The following is a 19703-nucleotide window of genomic DNA, read 5'->3' on the forward strand; positions in this document are numbered from 1 at the left end:
TTAAAGGTTGTTTGTTACTTTGGGCCTAAAATTAATAATAAAGGATGAGCAGTTTGTTATTCTTCTTGTAGTCGAAAATATTGATGTACCTGTGTAGTCCACAGTGTAACCATGTGTTATCACTGCAACTGTCAACTGTACTGATAGTTGCATGAAATATTTAGAGAACATATGCTCTTTTGTATAAACCATGTCTCTCTCTGACCTGGAGTTTCTTCAGCTGAGTCTCCTTGTTGACTCTGTCTGACCTCCGATGACATCTGATGCTTGCCACCTTCTCCATCTCCTCCAGCCACTGGGCCAGGCTCAGGAACCTTTGGCCCATCTGCCTCAGTCTGGTCAGTGTGGAATTCAGCTGGGCTTGAGTCTCTTCCAGGCGAACCTGGTAGGCCCCCCACTCTCTCTGAGCGGTGTCCAGGGCCCGATCCTCAATCTGTGGTATACCCCAAGGGATTACTCTCTCTCTGCTGGTCAGCACAGAGGAGAGCAAAGACTGGCCGTTTGAGCAGCGATCCTGCAGGAGCTACGGGGGGAATAAGAGGGGAAAGAAACTGAAGTGGTTCAGCTGCCAAAAAGACCAGGTGCTAAAGATTGATGCATTAGCCTTGAGAGAGATCCGATGTCAGTTGTGTGTATGAGATTACACAGTAATGTGAGGAATCTCTCCCTTACATTTGTGCACTCTCTGTTCAAGAAAACATTATACATCACATTATACACAGAACTCCACAGTATTAATACCTGTAGCTGTTGCAGTGTTTTCTCTAGTGTATCCACGTTTCCGTCTGGATGGGACAAGGAGGCCAGAGAGGCCTGTTCCTGCTCGAGCCAGTCCTCAAACACGTGCAACCCCCTTTGATATTCCTGATGGACCAGCACTAGTCCCTTGGCCTTACTGACAGCATTCTGCAAAACACAGGTTGGAGGCATTACTGGAAAAGCGTTTCTGCAGAACATTATGATGTCACAGTTAAGTTGACCTTTTACCATTTGGATATAAAATGTCATTCATTATTTTATCCTATTAGACATTTGTGTTACAGTGTGTCATAATTAGCACATGAATTTGCAACTTATGGCCAAAACCGTGTTTTGCTGAGGCAACCTGACTGTTGCAGGCGTGGAGGCATAACAATTATTCATTATTCAAATGCCTGCGGAGGAAAAAATGAAACCGTATGTAGTGGGTTTGTACCTTGGCCTTTTCCTTGAGGGTGTTGTATCTACACTGCAGCTGCTGCACCTCCTGCTGGGTAGTGTAGTGTTCAGCCATATTGGACCCCTTTGTGGCAATGGTCTCCAGAGGACTGCTGTGACTCAATACTTCTTCATAGAGAAGCTGGAATGAAATAACAGCACATGCACACACTCACTGTGCTTCATCTATGTCCACTGGGAGGCTCAGGGATATAAGTGTATGGGTGGTATGCCAAGAACATAAAAAAAAAAAACTTGAAAAACATGGAAACTGCTCTGTTAAAAATAAACAGGCCACTTTAGATGGATGTTTAATATGAATGCAAAAAATAAGCTTGAAAATCTTTCAGCTAGCTGTTATTAGCAATATGTGATACCTTGGTCTTTCCCAGGTTGGCGGTCTTGTCTCTCATCTCAGAGTACTGTCTGTCTGAGCAGCTCAGTGTCTCCTCCACGCGCTCCATCCACAACACAAACTGCCCTACGTCCTCCTGATAGCTGGTCCATTGTGAGAGAGCGCCCTCCAGTTGACTGTGACAATCAACATAATGACGTTAACGCACAGGCAACAAACAGATATAAACAAAGACACACAAAAACACACACACACACGCATCCTACATATGCACACAGTTTAATTTAATTGTCCCTTTAACCTTTCAACTGACTGAAATCCATCAAGTGAAACTAGACAGTTTCCCGGTCCCATTTATCAATTGTCTGACAGGTCATGATCACAACCTTTTACACTGAATGGAGGCAGACAGCAGGGAATCCCATGAGTCCTTGAGGTCCTGGATCTGTTTGCGAATCACTGGGACACCCTCAGCTGAAGTGTTTCTCTGGACGGCCTCTCCCCGCGTCAGCAGCATCTTTAGCTGGATCTCCCTCTCCTGACGAGCAGCCAGTAAGGCCTGCACACAAAGAAATGCATGAAGGTTTTCCTGTGATTAGTTTGTGAGCTGATGACCGCCAGGAATCTACAGTACACTGCATGTTTCATTTGGTCTGGTGCTCCATCCTAATATTTGAATTATTCCTCAGTGTAAAGACGCTGCTGTAGCTCTACCCTTGGTATCTGCTGCACTGGTATGGTTACACTACACAAAAACACAAATTGACCATTATTGTACTACGTTGACCTTTAATATCCAGAGCAAGAACATGAACATTTTAACAATTAAAAATGTGATAAATTTAATATAGCTTCTGAAATCTTTAATTTGAAATATTTAAGTACAATATCTTTTAATGTGCTGCCAGATTTCCCTGCTGACTCAATGCAATTTTGTGGTGTGAATTTGGGTGTGAAATTGTACACAAATCTGCCAGACTTGACCAAGAACCATATTAGTATTAAGGCTGCCCTAAAGCCTGATTTGAGTTTGAAAATCATGGTGTATTCTTCTAAGGGATCCCACACCCATCTCCCCCCTCTTACTTCCAGCTGTAACATCCGGTCCTCCAACACGCCCTTGTCTGTGGTGGTGGAGATGCAGGTGTTGAGGACCCTCTGAGCTTCACACACCCAGTCCTGCAGCTCTTTAAGACCCTGAGAGAAGAGGCGGTGTTCCCCGACGATACGTTCAATCCTGGAGGCTTTGTCCTTTAAAAATCACAGCACAGCACTGTAAACGCACTCTTCGTTCTTACATTGGTTATGAGAAACAGGTTTGCAGTGAGTTGAAAAAAAAAAATGAAGAACACAATTTCCGGTTTCCGGTGCATGAAAACAATGTCTTCATATTGTTCTGTTTGTTTTTGAAATTACAGTTTTGTTTTCCCTCACAGACGTCTCTGGAGACTTTCCCACCCTCACACGCTACAGTACAGTACATCTTCAGCTTCTGTGTAACTGAAGGGTGGAGACAGGCAGAGCTACAATAACAATCTACAAGGGGCAATTTTAAATGATTTCATTCCTGTTTCCATGTCTGGCCGGGAAGAAGACCTAAAAATAGCTCTCCTCTAGTTAGGCGGCAAAGTAAGTAAATCCCATTCATCATTATTGGGGCACTTTCCCTGTCCTGAGGTAAGAGAATGGTGCTTTGTGGTCAGTGTGATGTTTTGTTCTGCACTGTATCAAATGAATCATAAGAGCGTGACCAATCTGATGAGAGCTTCAAAAAGGTCAGATTCTCGAGCACTGACACATTTCAGCTCTGGCATTTTAGAAGTGCTTCATTGCACAAAGGTAAGATCAACAGGCTTGGCCTTTTTTATGTTGATGAGGCTGCCGCCATGACGACCTTTTGGTGAAAGATTACTGTACTCAGGTAATTTACTCTGGATATGGAGACATTCTTAGATTACAACAACCATGTGCAACAGGGGAATAATGCATGACACAGCAAATTACACAGAACAACATTAAACAACACTGGCTGGATAGAGGGCTCCATAGTATTTACCTCAAACAGTACATGAATCAAGCAAGGCACATTTCAGCTTCCAGCAGCATTTCTCAGACAGAGACACAGATAAGTAGACAAGAAAGGGGGAGCACAAAGGTTACAAGGTGGGGGCAGTTTTACCTTGGTTAAGTTGCTGAGGGCTAGGTACTGTGCTGACAGTTGGGATACACGGTGGACGAAGCCCTTGCCAGCTGCTTGTCCCTCCCATAGACGGTGAGCTCTTTCCCTCAGCCTGCCCAGCTCTGCTTCCCGACTGGCTATCTCTTCCAGTACACACTGGGCCAGTATGAAGCAGGAGGAGGAGATGGAAAAGTAGAGATGAAGGAGCGATAGGATGTAGGGGAGCACAGTTGGGAGTGCAGGGTTAAAAGTGACAGATTGGAAAGGATGGTTGCGTGTAAGCACCATAAAATATTGAGTCAAGGAGAAAATGAAATGACAAAGAAAATATGGTGTTTTTCATGGAAGTAGAGACAGAAAAGGGAGGTGTGAGAGGCACAGAGGAGGGATACAGGGTTGGGTTAACATGTCACAAGAACAGACACAACAACAATAGCACATCAAAAAACATGGATAAAGACAAGGGAAAAGAACACTGTAAAAAAGAGCATCAGCAGTATTACTCTGGATGTTCGTTTTTTATATAGAAATACGGTTATTCAGTTAGACACCACAGCACAGCACAGGGAGTGGAGACAAGCCTGATAAAATAAATGCAAGGGCGGGGGGATGTATAGGAAAAAGTAAAGAGGATTTTGCCAACACAGGTTCAGACACTGAAGCCTGCGTGTATTGTGTTGTACTTCAGGTGCTGGGGTAAGAAATGTAATTGCTTGCAGGGCCAAACAAAAGGCAACCAGGAGAAGTGCTTCAGCAGACGACAGAGTAAATACAAAAATAGCAACAAAGATAAGGGCAGAGCTTTGAGATGGGCTTGATATATTTTTTCTCCTTTGTCAGTTTTATCTTTTTAACGCTCCATGCCTCTCTTCTTTTTTTGTCTCTGCCAGACATGGCAGAGGCTGTTATCGCATCCTGAAAAGGGCCTTTTAGCCACGCAGCGCTTCAGCTGTGACAGAAGGAGAATTAATTAGATTTCTGGACTTTTCCTCTGACTATTGTGTCAAGACGCTGCTCTATTTTGATCCTGTGGTGCTTGACAAATGTAATTAGGTCCTTCTCTTTTCCCAGCTGATTTCAGATTGTACTTTAGGGATCCATATCTGATGGAGAGCTACAACTATTTAGTGTCCTTGGAAAATCTACTTAATATTCAATTTATGGTGCAATTCCAGGGTTTAGTTGAGCGAGGAGAGGAAATGAGAGAATGTCCGTGATAGCAGCTGAAAAGAGAACTGTAAAAGGCGCGCTCTCAGTGTGACATAATGTAATTTAATAGAAAATGGATCCTACAGGATGGATTAAAATGTCCTGATGTATTGTAAAACATATTGCTTAAGGAGCGGCTATAAAACATTGTAAAAAATAACAGATGGCCCCATGAATAACCACAACAATTATAGGGGAAGCATAATTTTAAGAGAGCTGTGAGGGATCAGAAATCTGCAGGTTAATGAACCCCAGACAGGGTGGAATCATAACTCAGATCCAAAATACCTGTAGTTTGCTGAGCTCCTGTTTCTTGGCTGGAAGGTCGTGTAGCCGAGCACTGCTCTCCTGAACTCTGACCTCTGTGCTGTTGAGCCAGTCCTGCAGAGGCTCAGCACTGGCCTCAAACTCTGTCATCTGAGACTGCAGGTTCTGGAAATATAATACATTACTTTTTGTTATTTGTTTTTTTTTTTATGCTAAACTGAAATCATTTATTTATTATACTGTCAGATCTTAGTTGCATATCAAGTCCTTATGGGTATCTCTATTTGTTTTCCCTCTGAAAAACATTATACTAACATTAAATCAAATTAAACCAAATCAGTACTTATATCATAACCGATCTGTGTGTGAACAGTGTTAATAAAGAGGCAGAGAGGAGGAAAACAAACACAACCATGGACTGTATTCAAATACTAAGTCTGCATTCATTTAAACATCCAAACTACAGAGTTAACCTTTATTTAACCATATAGTCCCTCTGAGATCCAGATTTTCTTTTTCAGGGCAGACCTTGGAAAGCAGCATCCAAACAAAACTGAATGTTAACAAACCTTGAGTGCATCCTCCCTCATCTGCAGGTTATTCATCAGGCTCTTCCAGTCGTCTCTCGCATTCGCCACCTTGGCCTTGATCCCCTCCACTCTGTCTCTGGACACCACAGCCATCAGCAGCTCCCCACTGGCTCCTACTGTACTCAGCCTGGCCTGGCCATGCTCCCTGTCACTCAAGAACTCCTGTGGGGATACACAGACAGAGACAAAGGAACTGTGACTATTTAACACAAACACATACACAAAAGGAGGAGAGTGTGACAGTGAAAGGAGGGGAAAAAAGAAATAGACTGAATGATAACCTCAAACTTCTTTTTGTCTTCCACTCCTGCTACAATGGCTGATGGGTAACTGAAACCAATATGTCCACAGACGCAGATTTTTTTTATTTTTTTTTTTTCGGCGTTCCAGCGTCTCACTTTACATTGTCAAAAGCAGTAATTAGACTGAGTCATTACTAATTCCATATGTGTGGGCAGAAAGAGGGGGGTTCGGTGGGTTGGGGGTGGGGGGGGTGACCCTGGGAGGCAATCACAGATAAGGAAAGGCAGTGAGCCTGAAATATGTTGGTTTTTACATAGCTCCTCCATACCCACCCACAAAACACACACACACACACCCCTCCCTCAGAGCTGAGCTGATGACAGTAGCACAGCAGGGACTACTCCACCATCTGTGCAGTCAGCACATCACTTACACACACTATGGCTCCACACACACACACATACACACACACACACACACACACACACACACACACACACACACACACACACACTTATACACATTTAGTACAGTACAGCCGCACACAAGCATAGAAAGTCTGTGTCTTCCTCTGTCCCTCCCTGCCTCCTCTCTCTCTCTCTCTTCTATGTTCATTCACTGTCTTTTTCACACTTGCTACCATTTTCCCTCTGCCAGTGTAACTCTATACCACCAATTTAGCGTGACACAATGGATGCCCCCCGCCCCTCCCACTCAGGCCCTCCTGGAGGTCAGCCATGTGGAAACATTGTTCCACATTCCTCACCAAGTCAATAATAAATAAAACATCACCGCCTCTGTATTTCTGTCTCCTCTGCTGCCATGTACTCGCTCTCATCCTCAGAGCTACAGTAGAAACTTCTGAACGAGCGCCCACTAAAAACTCCTGCAGAGTGTGTCTCCTCTTTGACTTCTTTTCAGAAAATGATCTCTTCAAATAACCCAACACTCTCTCCCCAGCTCCTTCCAGACACCATGTGACTATAGATTAAATTAATGGAATACCACATGTACAACCACCGCTGAACTAAATCTAAAGTGCTGGAGTAAAATCAAATTCTGTGCTTTACAAGTGTAGATTTACCATCTTAGAACAAGGCTCAGCTCAAAGCCATAGTGGTCGACATGGTCAGGTGTCTGAGAGGTAATTAACTGTCTGGTGCAGGGATGTGGGGACGTCTACCTTAACTGACAAGCACCTGACTCTTAGCCAGGGCCCTGGGGTGCTCTAAAGAGGCTGCCAGACTGTTACACCTGCCAGCTTCCCAGAGAAAGACACAGAGACTTCTCCGAAAGAGAAACACATGAGATATTTTGAAGAGAATGGCGGAGAGACCCCGCTGTGGACCTTTCTCTCATCCCTCTTGGCCACGTGCCCACTTCCAGCTCATCCAGCCTACGGCAGGTCCCGCCACTCCGACAAGCCCACTAGAGGACACTCAACAGTGGGCATGTCAATACAGACATCCCCTTGAGCAATTTCCCACTGAAAGCAGATTTATTCTTCAACTATTACATTGTTTCTCTTTTAGCAGTTTCTTTTGTGGTACCAGTCTTTGCTTAAGCTGACAAATGCATACAGAAAAATTAAAGTATAGCTATATTTTGTAAATATATATTTTTGATTTAGTATCCATGAGGATTTAAAGCTTCTCAAGGAGCAGTTACAGTGCGCAGGCAGAAGAAGACAAAAATACTTTTATGACAAGATGATTACTGATTTCATCCCCTCAACAGGCTAAAAACTCTGGGTTACGTAAGTGAATAAATTACACTCCCTTAACTCAGCTACTCACTCTGTGTCACTGAGTGTCACTGCTTCAGTGGAGCTGGACAATGTCCACTAGTAAAAGGTCTACATAGCCCAGCTGGGTGGTGGTTTTCAGATATCAGATTATGAATGAGTATTATTATTATTTATCCTGCATCCAATTCAGCAGCATAAAGCAAGTTATTAAAAAAAAAAAAAATCTTAAAAAGTGGGATTATAGCCACATGCAGTGACATTTTCATTCAAATAAATAGAAATTCTACTATTTTCAACCTTGACTAATACAGCAAAAATCTGATTAAATCTGTGTATTTGCTGTTCTGTGTCTGGTAGGTCTGTCCTGGGAAAACTCTGGTGCACAGGAGGTGTTGCATTTTACACTTCCAGCAGCAATAAACAGAAACAACACAGGGTATGAGCAGTAATAGCTGAATGGGGTGAAAAAAGTGTGAGTTCTAAGCACCATCTACAATGTACAGTGCAAAAACATCATTGTAAAGACTCCACATGACCAACATTTTATATCACCAACGTTTTAAGAACATAGGAATTTCACAGGTGCTCATTGTCTATAAGAGCTAAACAAAAGATATCTCTTACTTGGATCCTCTGCAGAGCAGTGGAGGCCTCTGTGACACTCTGTGGCACATCAAAGCATTTGGCGGTGCTGATTTTGGCGTTGACTAACCACTGCTGGAAGTCTCTCAGGGCCGTGCGGAACCTCTGCTCCAACAAGCGCTCCTTGTTTTGACACTCTCTGGACGCACGAAGACTGAGACTGGTGGACGAGAGAAAAGAAAAGGACCGATTTGTAGTGTTGTTCACAGGTTAAAGTGAACAAAGAAAGAAAGGGGTTACAACCACAGGAAGTGTTTGCTGTCTACTGCCCATGTGCTCATCAAAACAAAGAGCAGATGCTCAGATACTGTACATACTGGCCTCACATTACAGAGGAGGAGGAGAAAGAGAAGCCTGGGAGAAGACCAGGACTGAGAAGCAGGCAGGTGGAGAAATGGCAAAGTGGGTGAAGTGGAAGGAATGAGCGTTGAGGCAAAGAGGGATAGCGGGGGGATGGTGGTGCTAAGGGGTGCTGCGTAGGAGGGGGTTGAGAGGCAACATATGAGTGGGGCAAGAGTTTACAGGGGTGACAAGATGGAGAGAATGAGGAATGACAGGTTGATGCTGTAAGAAAAAGGGAGAAATGGAAGGGATGTGGCAAGGACACAGCAAGGGAAGGAGCGGTCACAGTGAAGGATGATGATATATTAAAGGGAGACATTGACATTTGGAATTTAGTGGGCTGGATTTCTTCACCAATATTATCACAGTTTTTTTCTGTTATTCATATATCCTTCAGAATTTATCATTTGAACCATGGAGTACAATGACACTACAGGCTGATAATAACAAGACCTATAATATCAAGTTTCTGAATGAAGGACATTTTGTACATAAAATGATTTCAGCATACATGTTGAATAAAACTGAAATCTGAAATGTTGAAGTCCATCTTTAAGGAATAGCTAAAGGAACGAATAAACACAGGAAAGAGTCACATTTTAAAGTCAGTGATGAGTAATGCAGAAAAAATAAGTCAATTGTTTTTAATTCTCTATTTTCTACAGTATCTGCACATGGCAGCTACAGTGTGGTTAAGTTAAGAGAAAGATTGTGGTTACAGTTACAGTAGCATTGGCAAACATTAACTGCAGGTCAGTGACAGTCTGTGTGAAAGTTACATGCACCAACTCCACACTCTTTCTTTTCACCTCTCTACACATAGTGCACACTATCCCCTGCAATGGCACTGAATGAAATGTACAATATGGATGTAATTTCTACACATACTGGCACATGTAATGTATGAGGAAGTTGTATGATTTCATTCATTCATTACTGCCTTTATACTCCAGGCAAAAACGAAAAGAACACAAACAATACTTGTAGTTAATAGCATGCAAAACCCCAATATGCATGAAAGTGAATTCAAATTCAGACTGGACATGAGGAAGATGTAGGATGACAAAGAAAAGCATCATTATGTTCATACGTAGTGGGGAGTGGGTAAAGAAAAGATGGGGGAGTTGAAGAAGTGATGGAAAGGATGACAAGGTGTGCAGCTTTTTAAGCAAGAGTAACTGTCCAGAGGGAGGCATGAAAAAAAAGAAGTCAAAAGCACACACCCTACTACTACTGTAGCACACCTCAACACGCACAAAAACACACTTTAATGGACACAAAGGCATGCACACAAACACCCTTGAGTTTTTATGATGCGCTGAGGGCATGAAAGGGTAACACAGAGGGGATAGCATGAGCGTGGAGGAAGCACTTTTTTCTGCTGTGACAGACAAAATCTGACATATGCTATGAAGAGGAGGAGGGGAGTTACTGCCTTTTCCTCCTCTATCTCATCTCTTCTGATTCTCCTCTCATTTCTTTGCTCTTCTTGCCACAGTGCTTAATGCGGGACAGGTGCAAAGAGCACACAGGCCAAGTCTATTACAAACTAAACAGCCAAGTGAATGGGGATCGGTGCCGTTTTTGCCAATCAGCAGCCAAGGCCAATTACCCGCCAAAACATCCCCAACAAGTTGACCTCACTCAGGTTGCCTGCCAATAAATGTTAGTCACAGTGCTTCATCAGTACCACGCTGCAGTATCTCAAAATGACTTAATTAATATTACATCTATGCAAATTAAGCAGATAATTTGTTCTACTCTAGAAGTTCATACTTGTTTATGCATGTGTTGAATATGTATGGTTGTGTTCTCTCTTATGCGGTTGTTCTTTTGGAAAGGCACTGTGTGGTGTATTCACAAACAAGTGATAAACAGCCTCAAAAGCAGGCAATTAGAGCTGAGTAAACAGACTAAGGCAAGCAACATATCAGCATGGAAAAGAAGACCATCCAAATGTATCTGCGGTCTCTCAAAATCACACTCAGTCTTGCATAAAATTAAACCGGAGAAGGACACAAACCACCACAATAAACGCAGTGAACAAGCAGAGGTGAAGGGAAGGTGGAGAAATGTCGCTTAGCAACTGGTGGCTCCGGTGCACTCTGTCACCTTTCACCTTCGTCTGGCTGACACACATTACGACTATGTGTGTGAGATGGCCACACACACACACACCCACACACACACACACACACACAAATACTTGTACTTCTATCTTTGTGAGGACATAATGCATTCCCTAGCCCCTTACCCTTACCTTAACCATTACAACTGAGTGCCTAACCCTAAACCTAACCCTAACCTAAACCTAATTCTAACCATAACTCTAAAACCAAGTCTTAACCCTCAAAATGTGATTTGAATGTGTCTCAAAAAGTGAGGACCGGCCAAAATGTCCTCACTTTCCCAAAATGTCCTGTTAGTAAAATACTTTTTTTGGTCCTTACTATGTAGCAAGTACAAGTACACACACACACACACACACACACACACACACACTAACACAAGTAAGCTTATAAAACTGGGCACTAACCCCTTCCACTCGGACAGAGATGTGAGTTGTGTTTTGGGGGAACTCAACCCTCTGTTTGCTGTGTTATGGACTGAATGAACCGGTCATGGACTGTCTGGTTGTGCATTATTTGTAATATTATTATGTGCAAGAAACTTTCCCCAGTGGGCTAATAACTGGGCAACATGGTTGAAATCTTTATCTCAATATTACTAAAGATATATTCAAACTCTGATGCTACAATCAACAAATGCATTCATAATCAAATAATAATCTTATTAACATATACATTAATTATGCAGTTATGCAAAGCAGCTATGTTGCACTGTTATACATTGCATAGACCAAATTCTTATGTGTGTAAAAAAAGCTTTCATAACAAATTGTTTTAGTTTATAATATAATGTACAGCAATAACATGGTAAGATCATGTCATCATCATATCAACTGGCTGAAAGTCAACAAAAGACAATATTAAGTTATTGCCCAGCCTTAGCCAATAAATCTCAGTTTCATTTCAAATCCACAAAATGAAAACACACACACAGACAGGTATTTCCCACCGCACACTGTTCACTAAAGCAGAAAGATTCCTCTCACCTGTTGTGCTGTTTGATAACTGCGGTGACCCGGTCTGATTGTGAGCCCAGGTCTCTGGAGTATCGCACCAAGTCGTTCAGTTGGCCTTTCAACTTCTCTGCCATCGGCTCTGCGCTCTGCAAGCCCTCCAGTATATCCTAAACAACACAGACAAACACCAGCTGCCTCAGTGTGCATGTGTGTGTGTGTAGGTGTCAAGGAGAGACAAACACCCAATGGATCTGCATGACACTCTCCAATAAGAGCGCTCACATTCCTATTCACACCCTGGCTCGATTCTTTTTGCTCTTCTCACATCCACACACACACACACACACACACACACGCTCCAACACATACTCACAGTGCTGCTTGTACAATAGCATTTCTGTTCTTCGCGGAGTGTGGCAGGAAGGAGCTGTGGATAACGTTCTCCCGCTCTCCTCAGCGAGCCTCACATTCTGCACTCACACTGTCATGAAATCCTGTCCCATGAAACATGTACAATCTTTCTCTTTCTCTCTCTCTCTGACTCTCACTCGCTTGGTCTCTTTCTTTCTGACGTATGACCAATAAACAACCCTCCCTCCCTCCCTCTGTTCTCGTGGACTCGTTGCTCTCCTCTCCCTCTCCTCTTTCCCTCCCTCCTCACATCGTTCTACTACTTTCTCTTCCCTCCTCTCTCCTCTTTCTCTCTCCTCCTCCTACCACTTCTTGCACTTATTCCCTCTCACACATTTTTACTCCTTCTCACTCTCTCTCACGCTCACTCCCAGTGGAATTCAGCTGTCAGCCCTCACAGATGCAGGATTGGTTCAAACGCGCACAAACGGGCGCGTAACGAAAACAAGGCTGGACGCAGGAAACAGGCTGGAGGAGGAGGAGAGAGAGAAGCGGAGGAGGGTGGGGGAGACTCCTCCTCTGTTCTCTGACAGCCCCAAATTGAGGAAAACCAGAGAAAGGCATGGCTGAAGAAGCCTGGGGAGGAGTATGATGGTGTACATGCTGGCATAGCCTTGACAATACAGAGAAAATGTCACACTGTAAACATCCTGTGGAGGTTAGAAACAGAGCAGCGGGGGCGGGGGGGTGGGGGGGTGGGGGGGCAGGAGCATCTAAGAAACTACCCCTGCAGCCAAGAAAGACATCACTGTACACTTCAGTTCAAACAAGTCAGACAGGGAAAAGGGGAAGGAAACGAATAAGGGAATGTTTGGGGAGGGAGAGATAGTGGAAAATAATGGCGAAAAACAAAAGGAGGAGGGGCAGAGGGGACAGAGGGGGAAGACAGAAAATGAGGGAAACTGATGGGATTGTAGCTGTCACTCCTTCGTCATCCCAGTAAAGCTGATTTACAAACTAATCTGTTTTTAGGATTTACACATAGAATGGATAATTACTGACAGAGAAAGCATAGCTGAATGCAGAGGATGTATGTCTGCACAGTGTGTGTGTACATATGTGTGTGTCTGTGGGTCGTTTCCATTAAACAATGCTAATCATCTTCTCTAAAATTAACATAGTACAGTACTGCACAGTAGCCGCTGTCAGCTTTTACACATCACAATCCACCAACCCAAATCCCAGTTGAACACAAGAGTTTATTATTTTTTAAATAACTATTGTGAGCAGATGAATAGTGAATAATTTGGACATTATGCTGCCATTTATTTAAATCCCATGTTGCTGTACCTTAGCCAGCTGCCATCCTTCCACTGCTTCCTCGCCGTTGCTCCTCCCTTCAGCTTTAATCAGCTCCTGGCTCCACCTCCTCAGCTTTCCATCCAGATCTTTCAGCTCGTCCTCCAGCCGAGCGGTCAGACGGTTGTATTCCTCTTCTGAGGCTGCAGCAGCTGCCAGGGCCCCCTCCAGGCCGTCCCTGGCCCTCAGAGCGGCCCCCTCCCACTGCTCCAGAGCCTGGGACAGCGCCCCTAGCTGTCGGTCCATGGCCTCGCAGCCTCCCGCCGCCGTGTGCTCCGCCGTGGTTGCTGCGCTCCGACGCACCCGGCTGAAGCGCTCTCGGCCCTCCAGTAACCGACACTCCACACTTTCCTGAGGAGATGGGGAGGGTAGAGAGGAGACAAAGTTGCTACGGAAACTGTGGCTACGGAAACTGGATGTGTAGTCGATTCTATTTAAAGCTGCCCACATAACTTGTTTCTCATATGTCTCCTGCTCCATCACTTTCTATCTTTATCTATCTCTATCTTTTATCTAATTCTTGGATTCTGTCCTTGTGCTCCTCTGATGCTCTGATGTCCTGTATTTTCATATGCCTTCTCAGTATTCTCTCACTATTATTACTTTCATCCTATGCCTCCATCTCTCATTCTGTGTGGAGAGGTAGCACTTGGAAGGTAGAGGGTGTGAAGAGCAAACACTTGAGTGTGATGTGATAGCAGCAAGCTAATAGAGGGATTAAAAAGAGAGAAAAAAATGGCATCTGATCTTTTAGTGTGTGTGATATGATATGAACATTAACCTTGAGACCATAAATGGGAAATGAAATTGGTGCAAATAGCTTGTGTATACAACAAATTATATTTCCTCCTTTACTGAAATGCTTTGCACCATGGCTCTACAAACACACATTTATAATGTGATAATTAGGGCCCATGTGTGAAATTCAAATGCAAATCAATATCTCTTCACATGTTTTTGTCTCCCCTGTAAGTGCAGAATTATTGAACAGGGAAAAACTTAGGCATTAATTCCACTGCTCCTCTTTATTAATTTTTTTTACACAGTAAAAGACCAGTGTATTGGCAGTAAAAATATGCCTGAAGAGATTGAGATACTTGGCTGTGATATGGGAACAAACTGAGAACCAATTTCAATTCCCTATATAGTTTGCCATCCTTCATAGCGGGAGTCCATTAAGATTAGATAGGTTCAGATAATTCAGCAATCAGTTACCTTAGCAACAGATAATATGTATAAAACCTTAAAACTGGCTTTCAGATACACCACATGTCCCTGAGGCTCTCATAATGGCGTTAAATCAAAGAAGCATTGCTTACTGTTACACTGTATCTAAAAATAAAAATAAAAAACAACTGTATCATCTTTCAACAGCACTGAGTTGAATTATTATTCTAATATATTCTTATGGTGTGCCATACTCGTGAATATAGAGGTAATACTATCTCAGTACACGTGTATTTTGTGTCAACTAAAAATGTCAGGATAATGACAACACACAAGGGTCAGGAAAACCAACACTGTCATACTGTCAACACTGTCACTATTATATAAACATGAGAGAGCTACATCTGATTTTAAATAGATAACATATAAATACTACAGTAAAGTGGGATCATTTTCTTTGACAATATCATCATTACCATTGCTCCAGAAAAGGCACACTCATGCCCTCTCTACAGCATCATAGTCCTGTCACCTCCTAGACATTATCAAATATGATCTGTCAATATATTGATCGGGAGCCCATATTTTTTGGAAGTGTCAAATAAGGAATTTGATGGCAAGAATATATTCAGAAAAGACCATAGGGGTCATGAGGACAGTATAAGTCAACTAAAGGACATACAGTAAGCTACTTTATTGTGGAAAACGTTTTGATGTTAAGGTGATTAATACAGCATCAGATCAATACTGACCCTCACTTCTGACAGTTTCTTTTTGATAGAGGTAGAGTCTCCTGATGTATCTGACCAATGCTGCAGCTCCTCTCCTACAGTCATCAGCCAGTCGGTGAGCTCCCTTACAGCCTCCAGGTACTCTTGGTGTTCCAACACTACGGCCTGCGCAAGACGTACTCTCTCCTGCGCAATCAACACAAACAAACTGGATGTTCATTCTCTGGTAACTGATAATACAAGAAAAAAATAAATTTCTCAGACATGTTCTGTACCTCCACCAAGGCTGTAAGGTCATCAAACTGCCCCTGCAGCTGGGTCCGAGCACCATGGTTAAAGCTGGCATCACCAGTCTTCTTGAAAAGCTCTCTGGCTTTTTCTTCCAGGCTGGACAGTGCCACCTGGTGGTCCTCCAGGTCAGCCAGCAGGGCTCTCAGCCTCTCTAGGTGGGAGGCCTTTTCTCTGGGCCCCGGCTGCGGGGTGAGCGGGGCGCACACCTCCCGCTCTACAGCCTCCATCCAGCACTGCAGCTGTGCAGCACTGTCCAAGTATCCTCCCCACTGCGTCACAGTCCACTCCAATCGACTGAAGGGATAACAATGGATCTCAGTGTTAGACTGTGACCAGCACACATGGGAATTATGCAGTTTGAATAAACTGAAAATATCTGACAAACATATCTACTGTTATATTTTATATAAATTTATATGTCATCTGGTCACTTTAAACTCACAAAACTCTCCTCTGTATATCAGTACAAAGTATATTTCAGGCTCATACAAGGCCAAGAAATATAAATAGTCAGTAATACTGGCTTATAGCCTTTATCCCTTTTTATCGGCGGGTTCAAACACACACAGACACAGATACACACCCATAATTTTCCTTGCCATCTGTTATCCCTGCATGTACAAATAACGCCAATATCTGCACACTCACACACACATGCACCTCCATTTCACCTGCTACCCCTCGCCTCCTGTTATCCTTTTCTCCTTAAAATACAAACACACCCCATGTGTGACCCACTGTTTGCCATCCACTATTTAGTCCCTAATGAGATCAATTTTTCTTGGAGTGGCCATAATTGCTCAATTATGCGCACACACAGACACACACACACACACACACACACACAAACACACACACACACACGTGCATCCTCTCATGCACGCACAAACACAGAGGAGCGCCCACTGAATCAGATACATCAGTCAGAGTTACAAAATGAGACAAATATTTCTCATCATGTATTTAACCTAATGGTAATTAATAGCATTGAGACATTAATCTATCAAGATGAAAATAACCGTCATGTTCCCAAGAGAGGATTTTTTGGCACACAGTTAAATGGCCTCGAAAATATCCTGGGGTAAATGATTTAAAGGCACATTAAAAAAGCAAAAATCAAGAATGAATCAATGAAATGTGTTTACAGTTTATACTATTGCATGCAATCCTTCAGTGAAATGATGACAGAGAAGACCACGTCTTTAGAATTACAGCGTATAAATGGCTTTAATTGCACACCTGGGGTCTAAGCCATTAAATTATATTTTAGGTGATAATTCATGGTGAGCACTCTACCTGTGGCAGCTCATGGCGGTCACAAGCAGCGTGGCCCATGCATCCTCCACTTCCTGAAGCTGAGAGCGGACTACGTCCTGTCCAGCAGCCCCATAGCTGCGCAGGGCCAGCTCACCCTTACCCATCGCCATATTCAGCTTGACCTCCCCCTCCCCCTTCAAAAGCAGGATGTCCTGTGCAAACAGAGCGGGGTCACAGTGAAATTGAGACATCAGAATTCTGGTTGAAACACTTTCAAGTAAACAGCCCCCTCTATAGACTGACACAGAAGTCTGTCGAAAAAAGCTCTACTAGAATAAAAAGGTGAAATGACAAAGAACAACATAATACAGTATGTCCACAACTAAAGACTCTAACAGAACTCACTTTATGCATTTCATCTGTATAATAATTCATGGAAATTAAAGAGACAGTCTGCCATCCAAACCCCCCTCCTCACCTGCACAGTCTCCAGCCTCTGCTCTAACTGCTCTTTGGTCCCCATTGTGCTGTCTACTGTACCCAGTCTCTCCTGGATCTCCTCCAGCCAGGCCCAAACTCCCTGTAGGGTCTCTGCAAAGGCCTGACTCTCCTGGCAGCCTCGCAGCCTCTCCCTGGCTGCCTTCAGTAGGGCTTGGTGCTCCATCTGGAGCTGGCCTGTCACTCTGACCTCTCCCCCTGACCCCCGACCTGCTTCAGACAGAGACTGGGCCTCCTGGCAGACACGCTCGATAGAGTCCCTTACAAGAAAGAATGATATCTTATTGTTAGGAATATTCAACAGCTGATATTATGCCATCTATAACCTATGGCCCTACACACCCACATATAAATACCTTCTTGCTAGCAGTTCCTTATGGAGGTTTTCCATCCGCTCCAGCTCTTCTGTGGTGTCAGGGGCTCCTTGCTGGCTCTCTGCCCCAAGAACAGGCTCGCTCTTGAGGCTGAGCTCCATCTGCTTCAGCCAGTCTCTAATACCCTCCACACACTCATCAAAGCTGTGAGGGTAGAGGAGAGCACAGCAGAAGAGAGGCAAATTCCCATTTTATTGAAATGTATTTACATTAATGCAGGAGATGACGAAAGTGAAGACTCACTTTTTCAGAAGGCCAATACTCTCTTCCAAGTCTCGCTGGCTCTGAGAACAGCTGTCCAGGTAGTTCTTCCACTCCCTCTGACAGGAGGAGAGATGCTCCTGGACCTGTGCTACTCCAGCTTTGGGCAGGTGGAGTTGGAGCCTCTCGGCCTCCTCACAAACCTTAGAGAGACGCTCCTCGCCCTCTGATGTCTGCTCGACTGACACCTGTGGGTGCAGGAGGAAGGACATGTCGCTGACAAAAACTGACACGTCCCTGCTAAATTTGACAGTCACAACCCTCAGATCGAGATTTACAGCAGTCTTCATGTAGGTAAAATATGCTTAACTAGGAAGCTCCATAACTCTTAAGTCCTTGTTTGACTTTTAGCACAATTTCTATAAGTGAAGATCTTTGTTAAATACAAGCCCAGATTTTATTTGGAATGAAGCAATGAAGAAATGTATACTCTTCACTCTTAAATATATATCATGATATAATTATTCACATTAATCTGTTAAGTTCATTAATTCAAGTAAAATGATTGAGGTGTCACAAAGTCTGGTACTGAGAAGTGAATTATTGATTACTGACAGACCTGAATGTGCCCTTGATTAATCATAGTTCCCTAGCAACTGCACCATCAGTAAGAGCAAGTAAGAGTAAGATATAACAGTACCTTCAACCTTTGTAACTTGGCCCCAAGAATAACAACATCTCCTGATTGGTTTGAACACTCTTTCAGCTCCAACTTTAGATCTGCAAGCCAGGAGTGCAAGTCTTGGACGAGCTCTGCTTTGAGGAAGAGAGAGAGAACCAGTGAAACGAAGGAGGAGATATAGGATGACAAGTTGAGAAAAGAACTGATGTGTGGTAGAAAGAATGAAGATCCGAAAAGATTTAAAAGTGAAGGAACCAGAAGTAGGGGAGTGAGAAGAGGAGATGTGTTGAGGCAGATGGGGAAGTGTGGGCGTGTCCACGCTGTGCAGTTCCAGGTTGCCCTGGCAACAAGCCCAAAATGACTCCCTCGAGAGCAGATGTGACGAGAGCGACATTACTCTCCGAGGCACAGGTGTGTGTCTGAGCAATGAGAGCGCAAAGGTGTACTAGACAGTGTGTGTCAATGGAGTGTGGGTTGTGGTGGGCGGATTGAGTGCGCTCTGGGGAAAAATGGAGGATAATCAACACAAAATCTGTTGCACCACTAAAATGAACAAATGACATTGCACCATGTAGGCTGGTTGCGCTGTGTTTCAATGGGTGATTATGAGAGTTTAAGTGTTATTAAAATCCCAATTGCTCCTCATCAGGGAGTAAGTTATATTGGCTACATGAGCGCTGTAACGGTTACATCGATCACTCAGTGTATTGAAAAATGAAGCCTTTGTGTATCTAGAAAGCTCAACGTAATCTCTCCAAGCAAGGAATTTGATACCGTACTTAAGTCTTAGTTTATGCATAGAATCAATTAAGACAAACTATAAATATTACCATTTCCATTTAGACAATACTGTAAAACAGCTCTGAAGAGAATTTAGCTGTTATTGGTTTTTTTTTACCCATTCTCAAAAGAAGTCTCATTCAAATCATCTGAGGG

The 19703-nt window shown here is 43.5% G+C and overlaps 1 protein-coding gene across 5 annotated transcripts in view; it reads right to left on the reverse strand.

Moving 5' to 3' along the window:
• The window catches only part of syne1a (spectrin repeat containing, nuclear envelope 1a), a 90197-nt gene that overhangs the window by 65234 nt on the left and 5260 nt on the right, over positions 1 to 19703 (reverse strand). For 3 of the 5 annotated variants that reach the window (XM_071479356.1, XM_071479355.1, XM_071479354.1), the window contains exons 9-27: positions 18786 to 18898; positions 18128 to 18333; positions 17867 to 18028; positions 17491 to 17770; positions 17052 to 17224; positions 15740 to 16049; positions 15486 to 15650; positions 13558 to 13917; positions 11887 to 12023; positions 8412 to 8589; positions 5777 to 5959; positions 5229 to 5372; positions 3732 to 3887; positions 2639 to 2803; positions 1939 to 2111; positions 1575 to 1728; positions 1196 to 1339; positions 742 to 906; positions 206 to 523 (exon numbers count right to left, since the gene is read on the reverse strand). In XM_071479356.1, the coding sequence (XP_071335457.1) occupies positions 206 to 523; positions 742 to 906; positions 1196 to 1339; positions 1575 to 1728; positions 1939 to 2111; positions 2639 to 2803; positions 3732 to 3887; positions 5229 to 5372; positions 5777 to 5959; positions 8412 to 8589; positions 11887 to 12023; positions 13558 to 13917; positions 15486 to 15650; positions 15740 to 16049; positions 17052 to 17224; positions 17491 to 17770; positions 17867 to 18028; positions 18128 to 18333; positions 18786 to 18898 (3686 nt within the window). Of the gene's footprint in view, positions 1 to 205; positions 524 to 741; positions 907 to 1195; positions 1340 to 1574; positions 1729 to 1938; positions 2112 to 2638; positions 2804 to 3731; positions 3888 to 5228; positions 5373 to 5776; positions 5960 to 8411; positions 8590 to 11886; positions 12024 to 12229; positions 12428 to 13557; positions 13918 to 15485; positions 15651 to 15739; positions 16050 to 17051; positions 17225 to 17490; positions 17771 to 17866; positions 18029 to 18127; positions 18334 to 18785; positions 18899 to 19703 lie in introns of those variants that run through there. The other 2 variants (XM_071479357.1, XM_071479358.1) reach the window with 2 other exon arrangements.

The sequence above is a fragment of the Trachinotus anak genome, unplaced genomic scaffold (assembly GCF_046630095.1).
Source record: "Trachinotus anak isolate AG129_WGS33_773 ecotype Australia unplaced genomic scaffold, CSIRO_AGI_Tana_v1 ptg000005l, whole genome shotgun sequence".
NCBI classification, from domain to species: domain Eukaryota; kingdom Metazoa; phylum Chordata; class Actinopteri; order Carangiformes; family Carangidae; genus Trachinotus; species Trachinotus anak.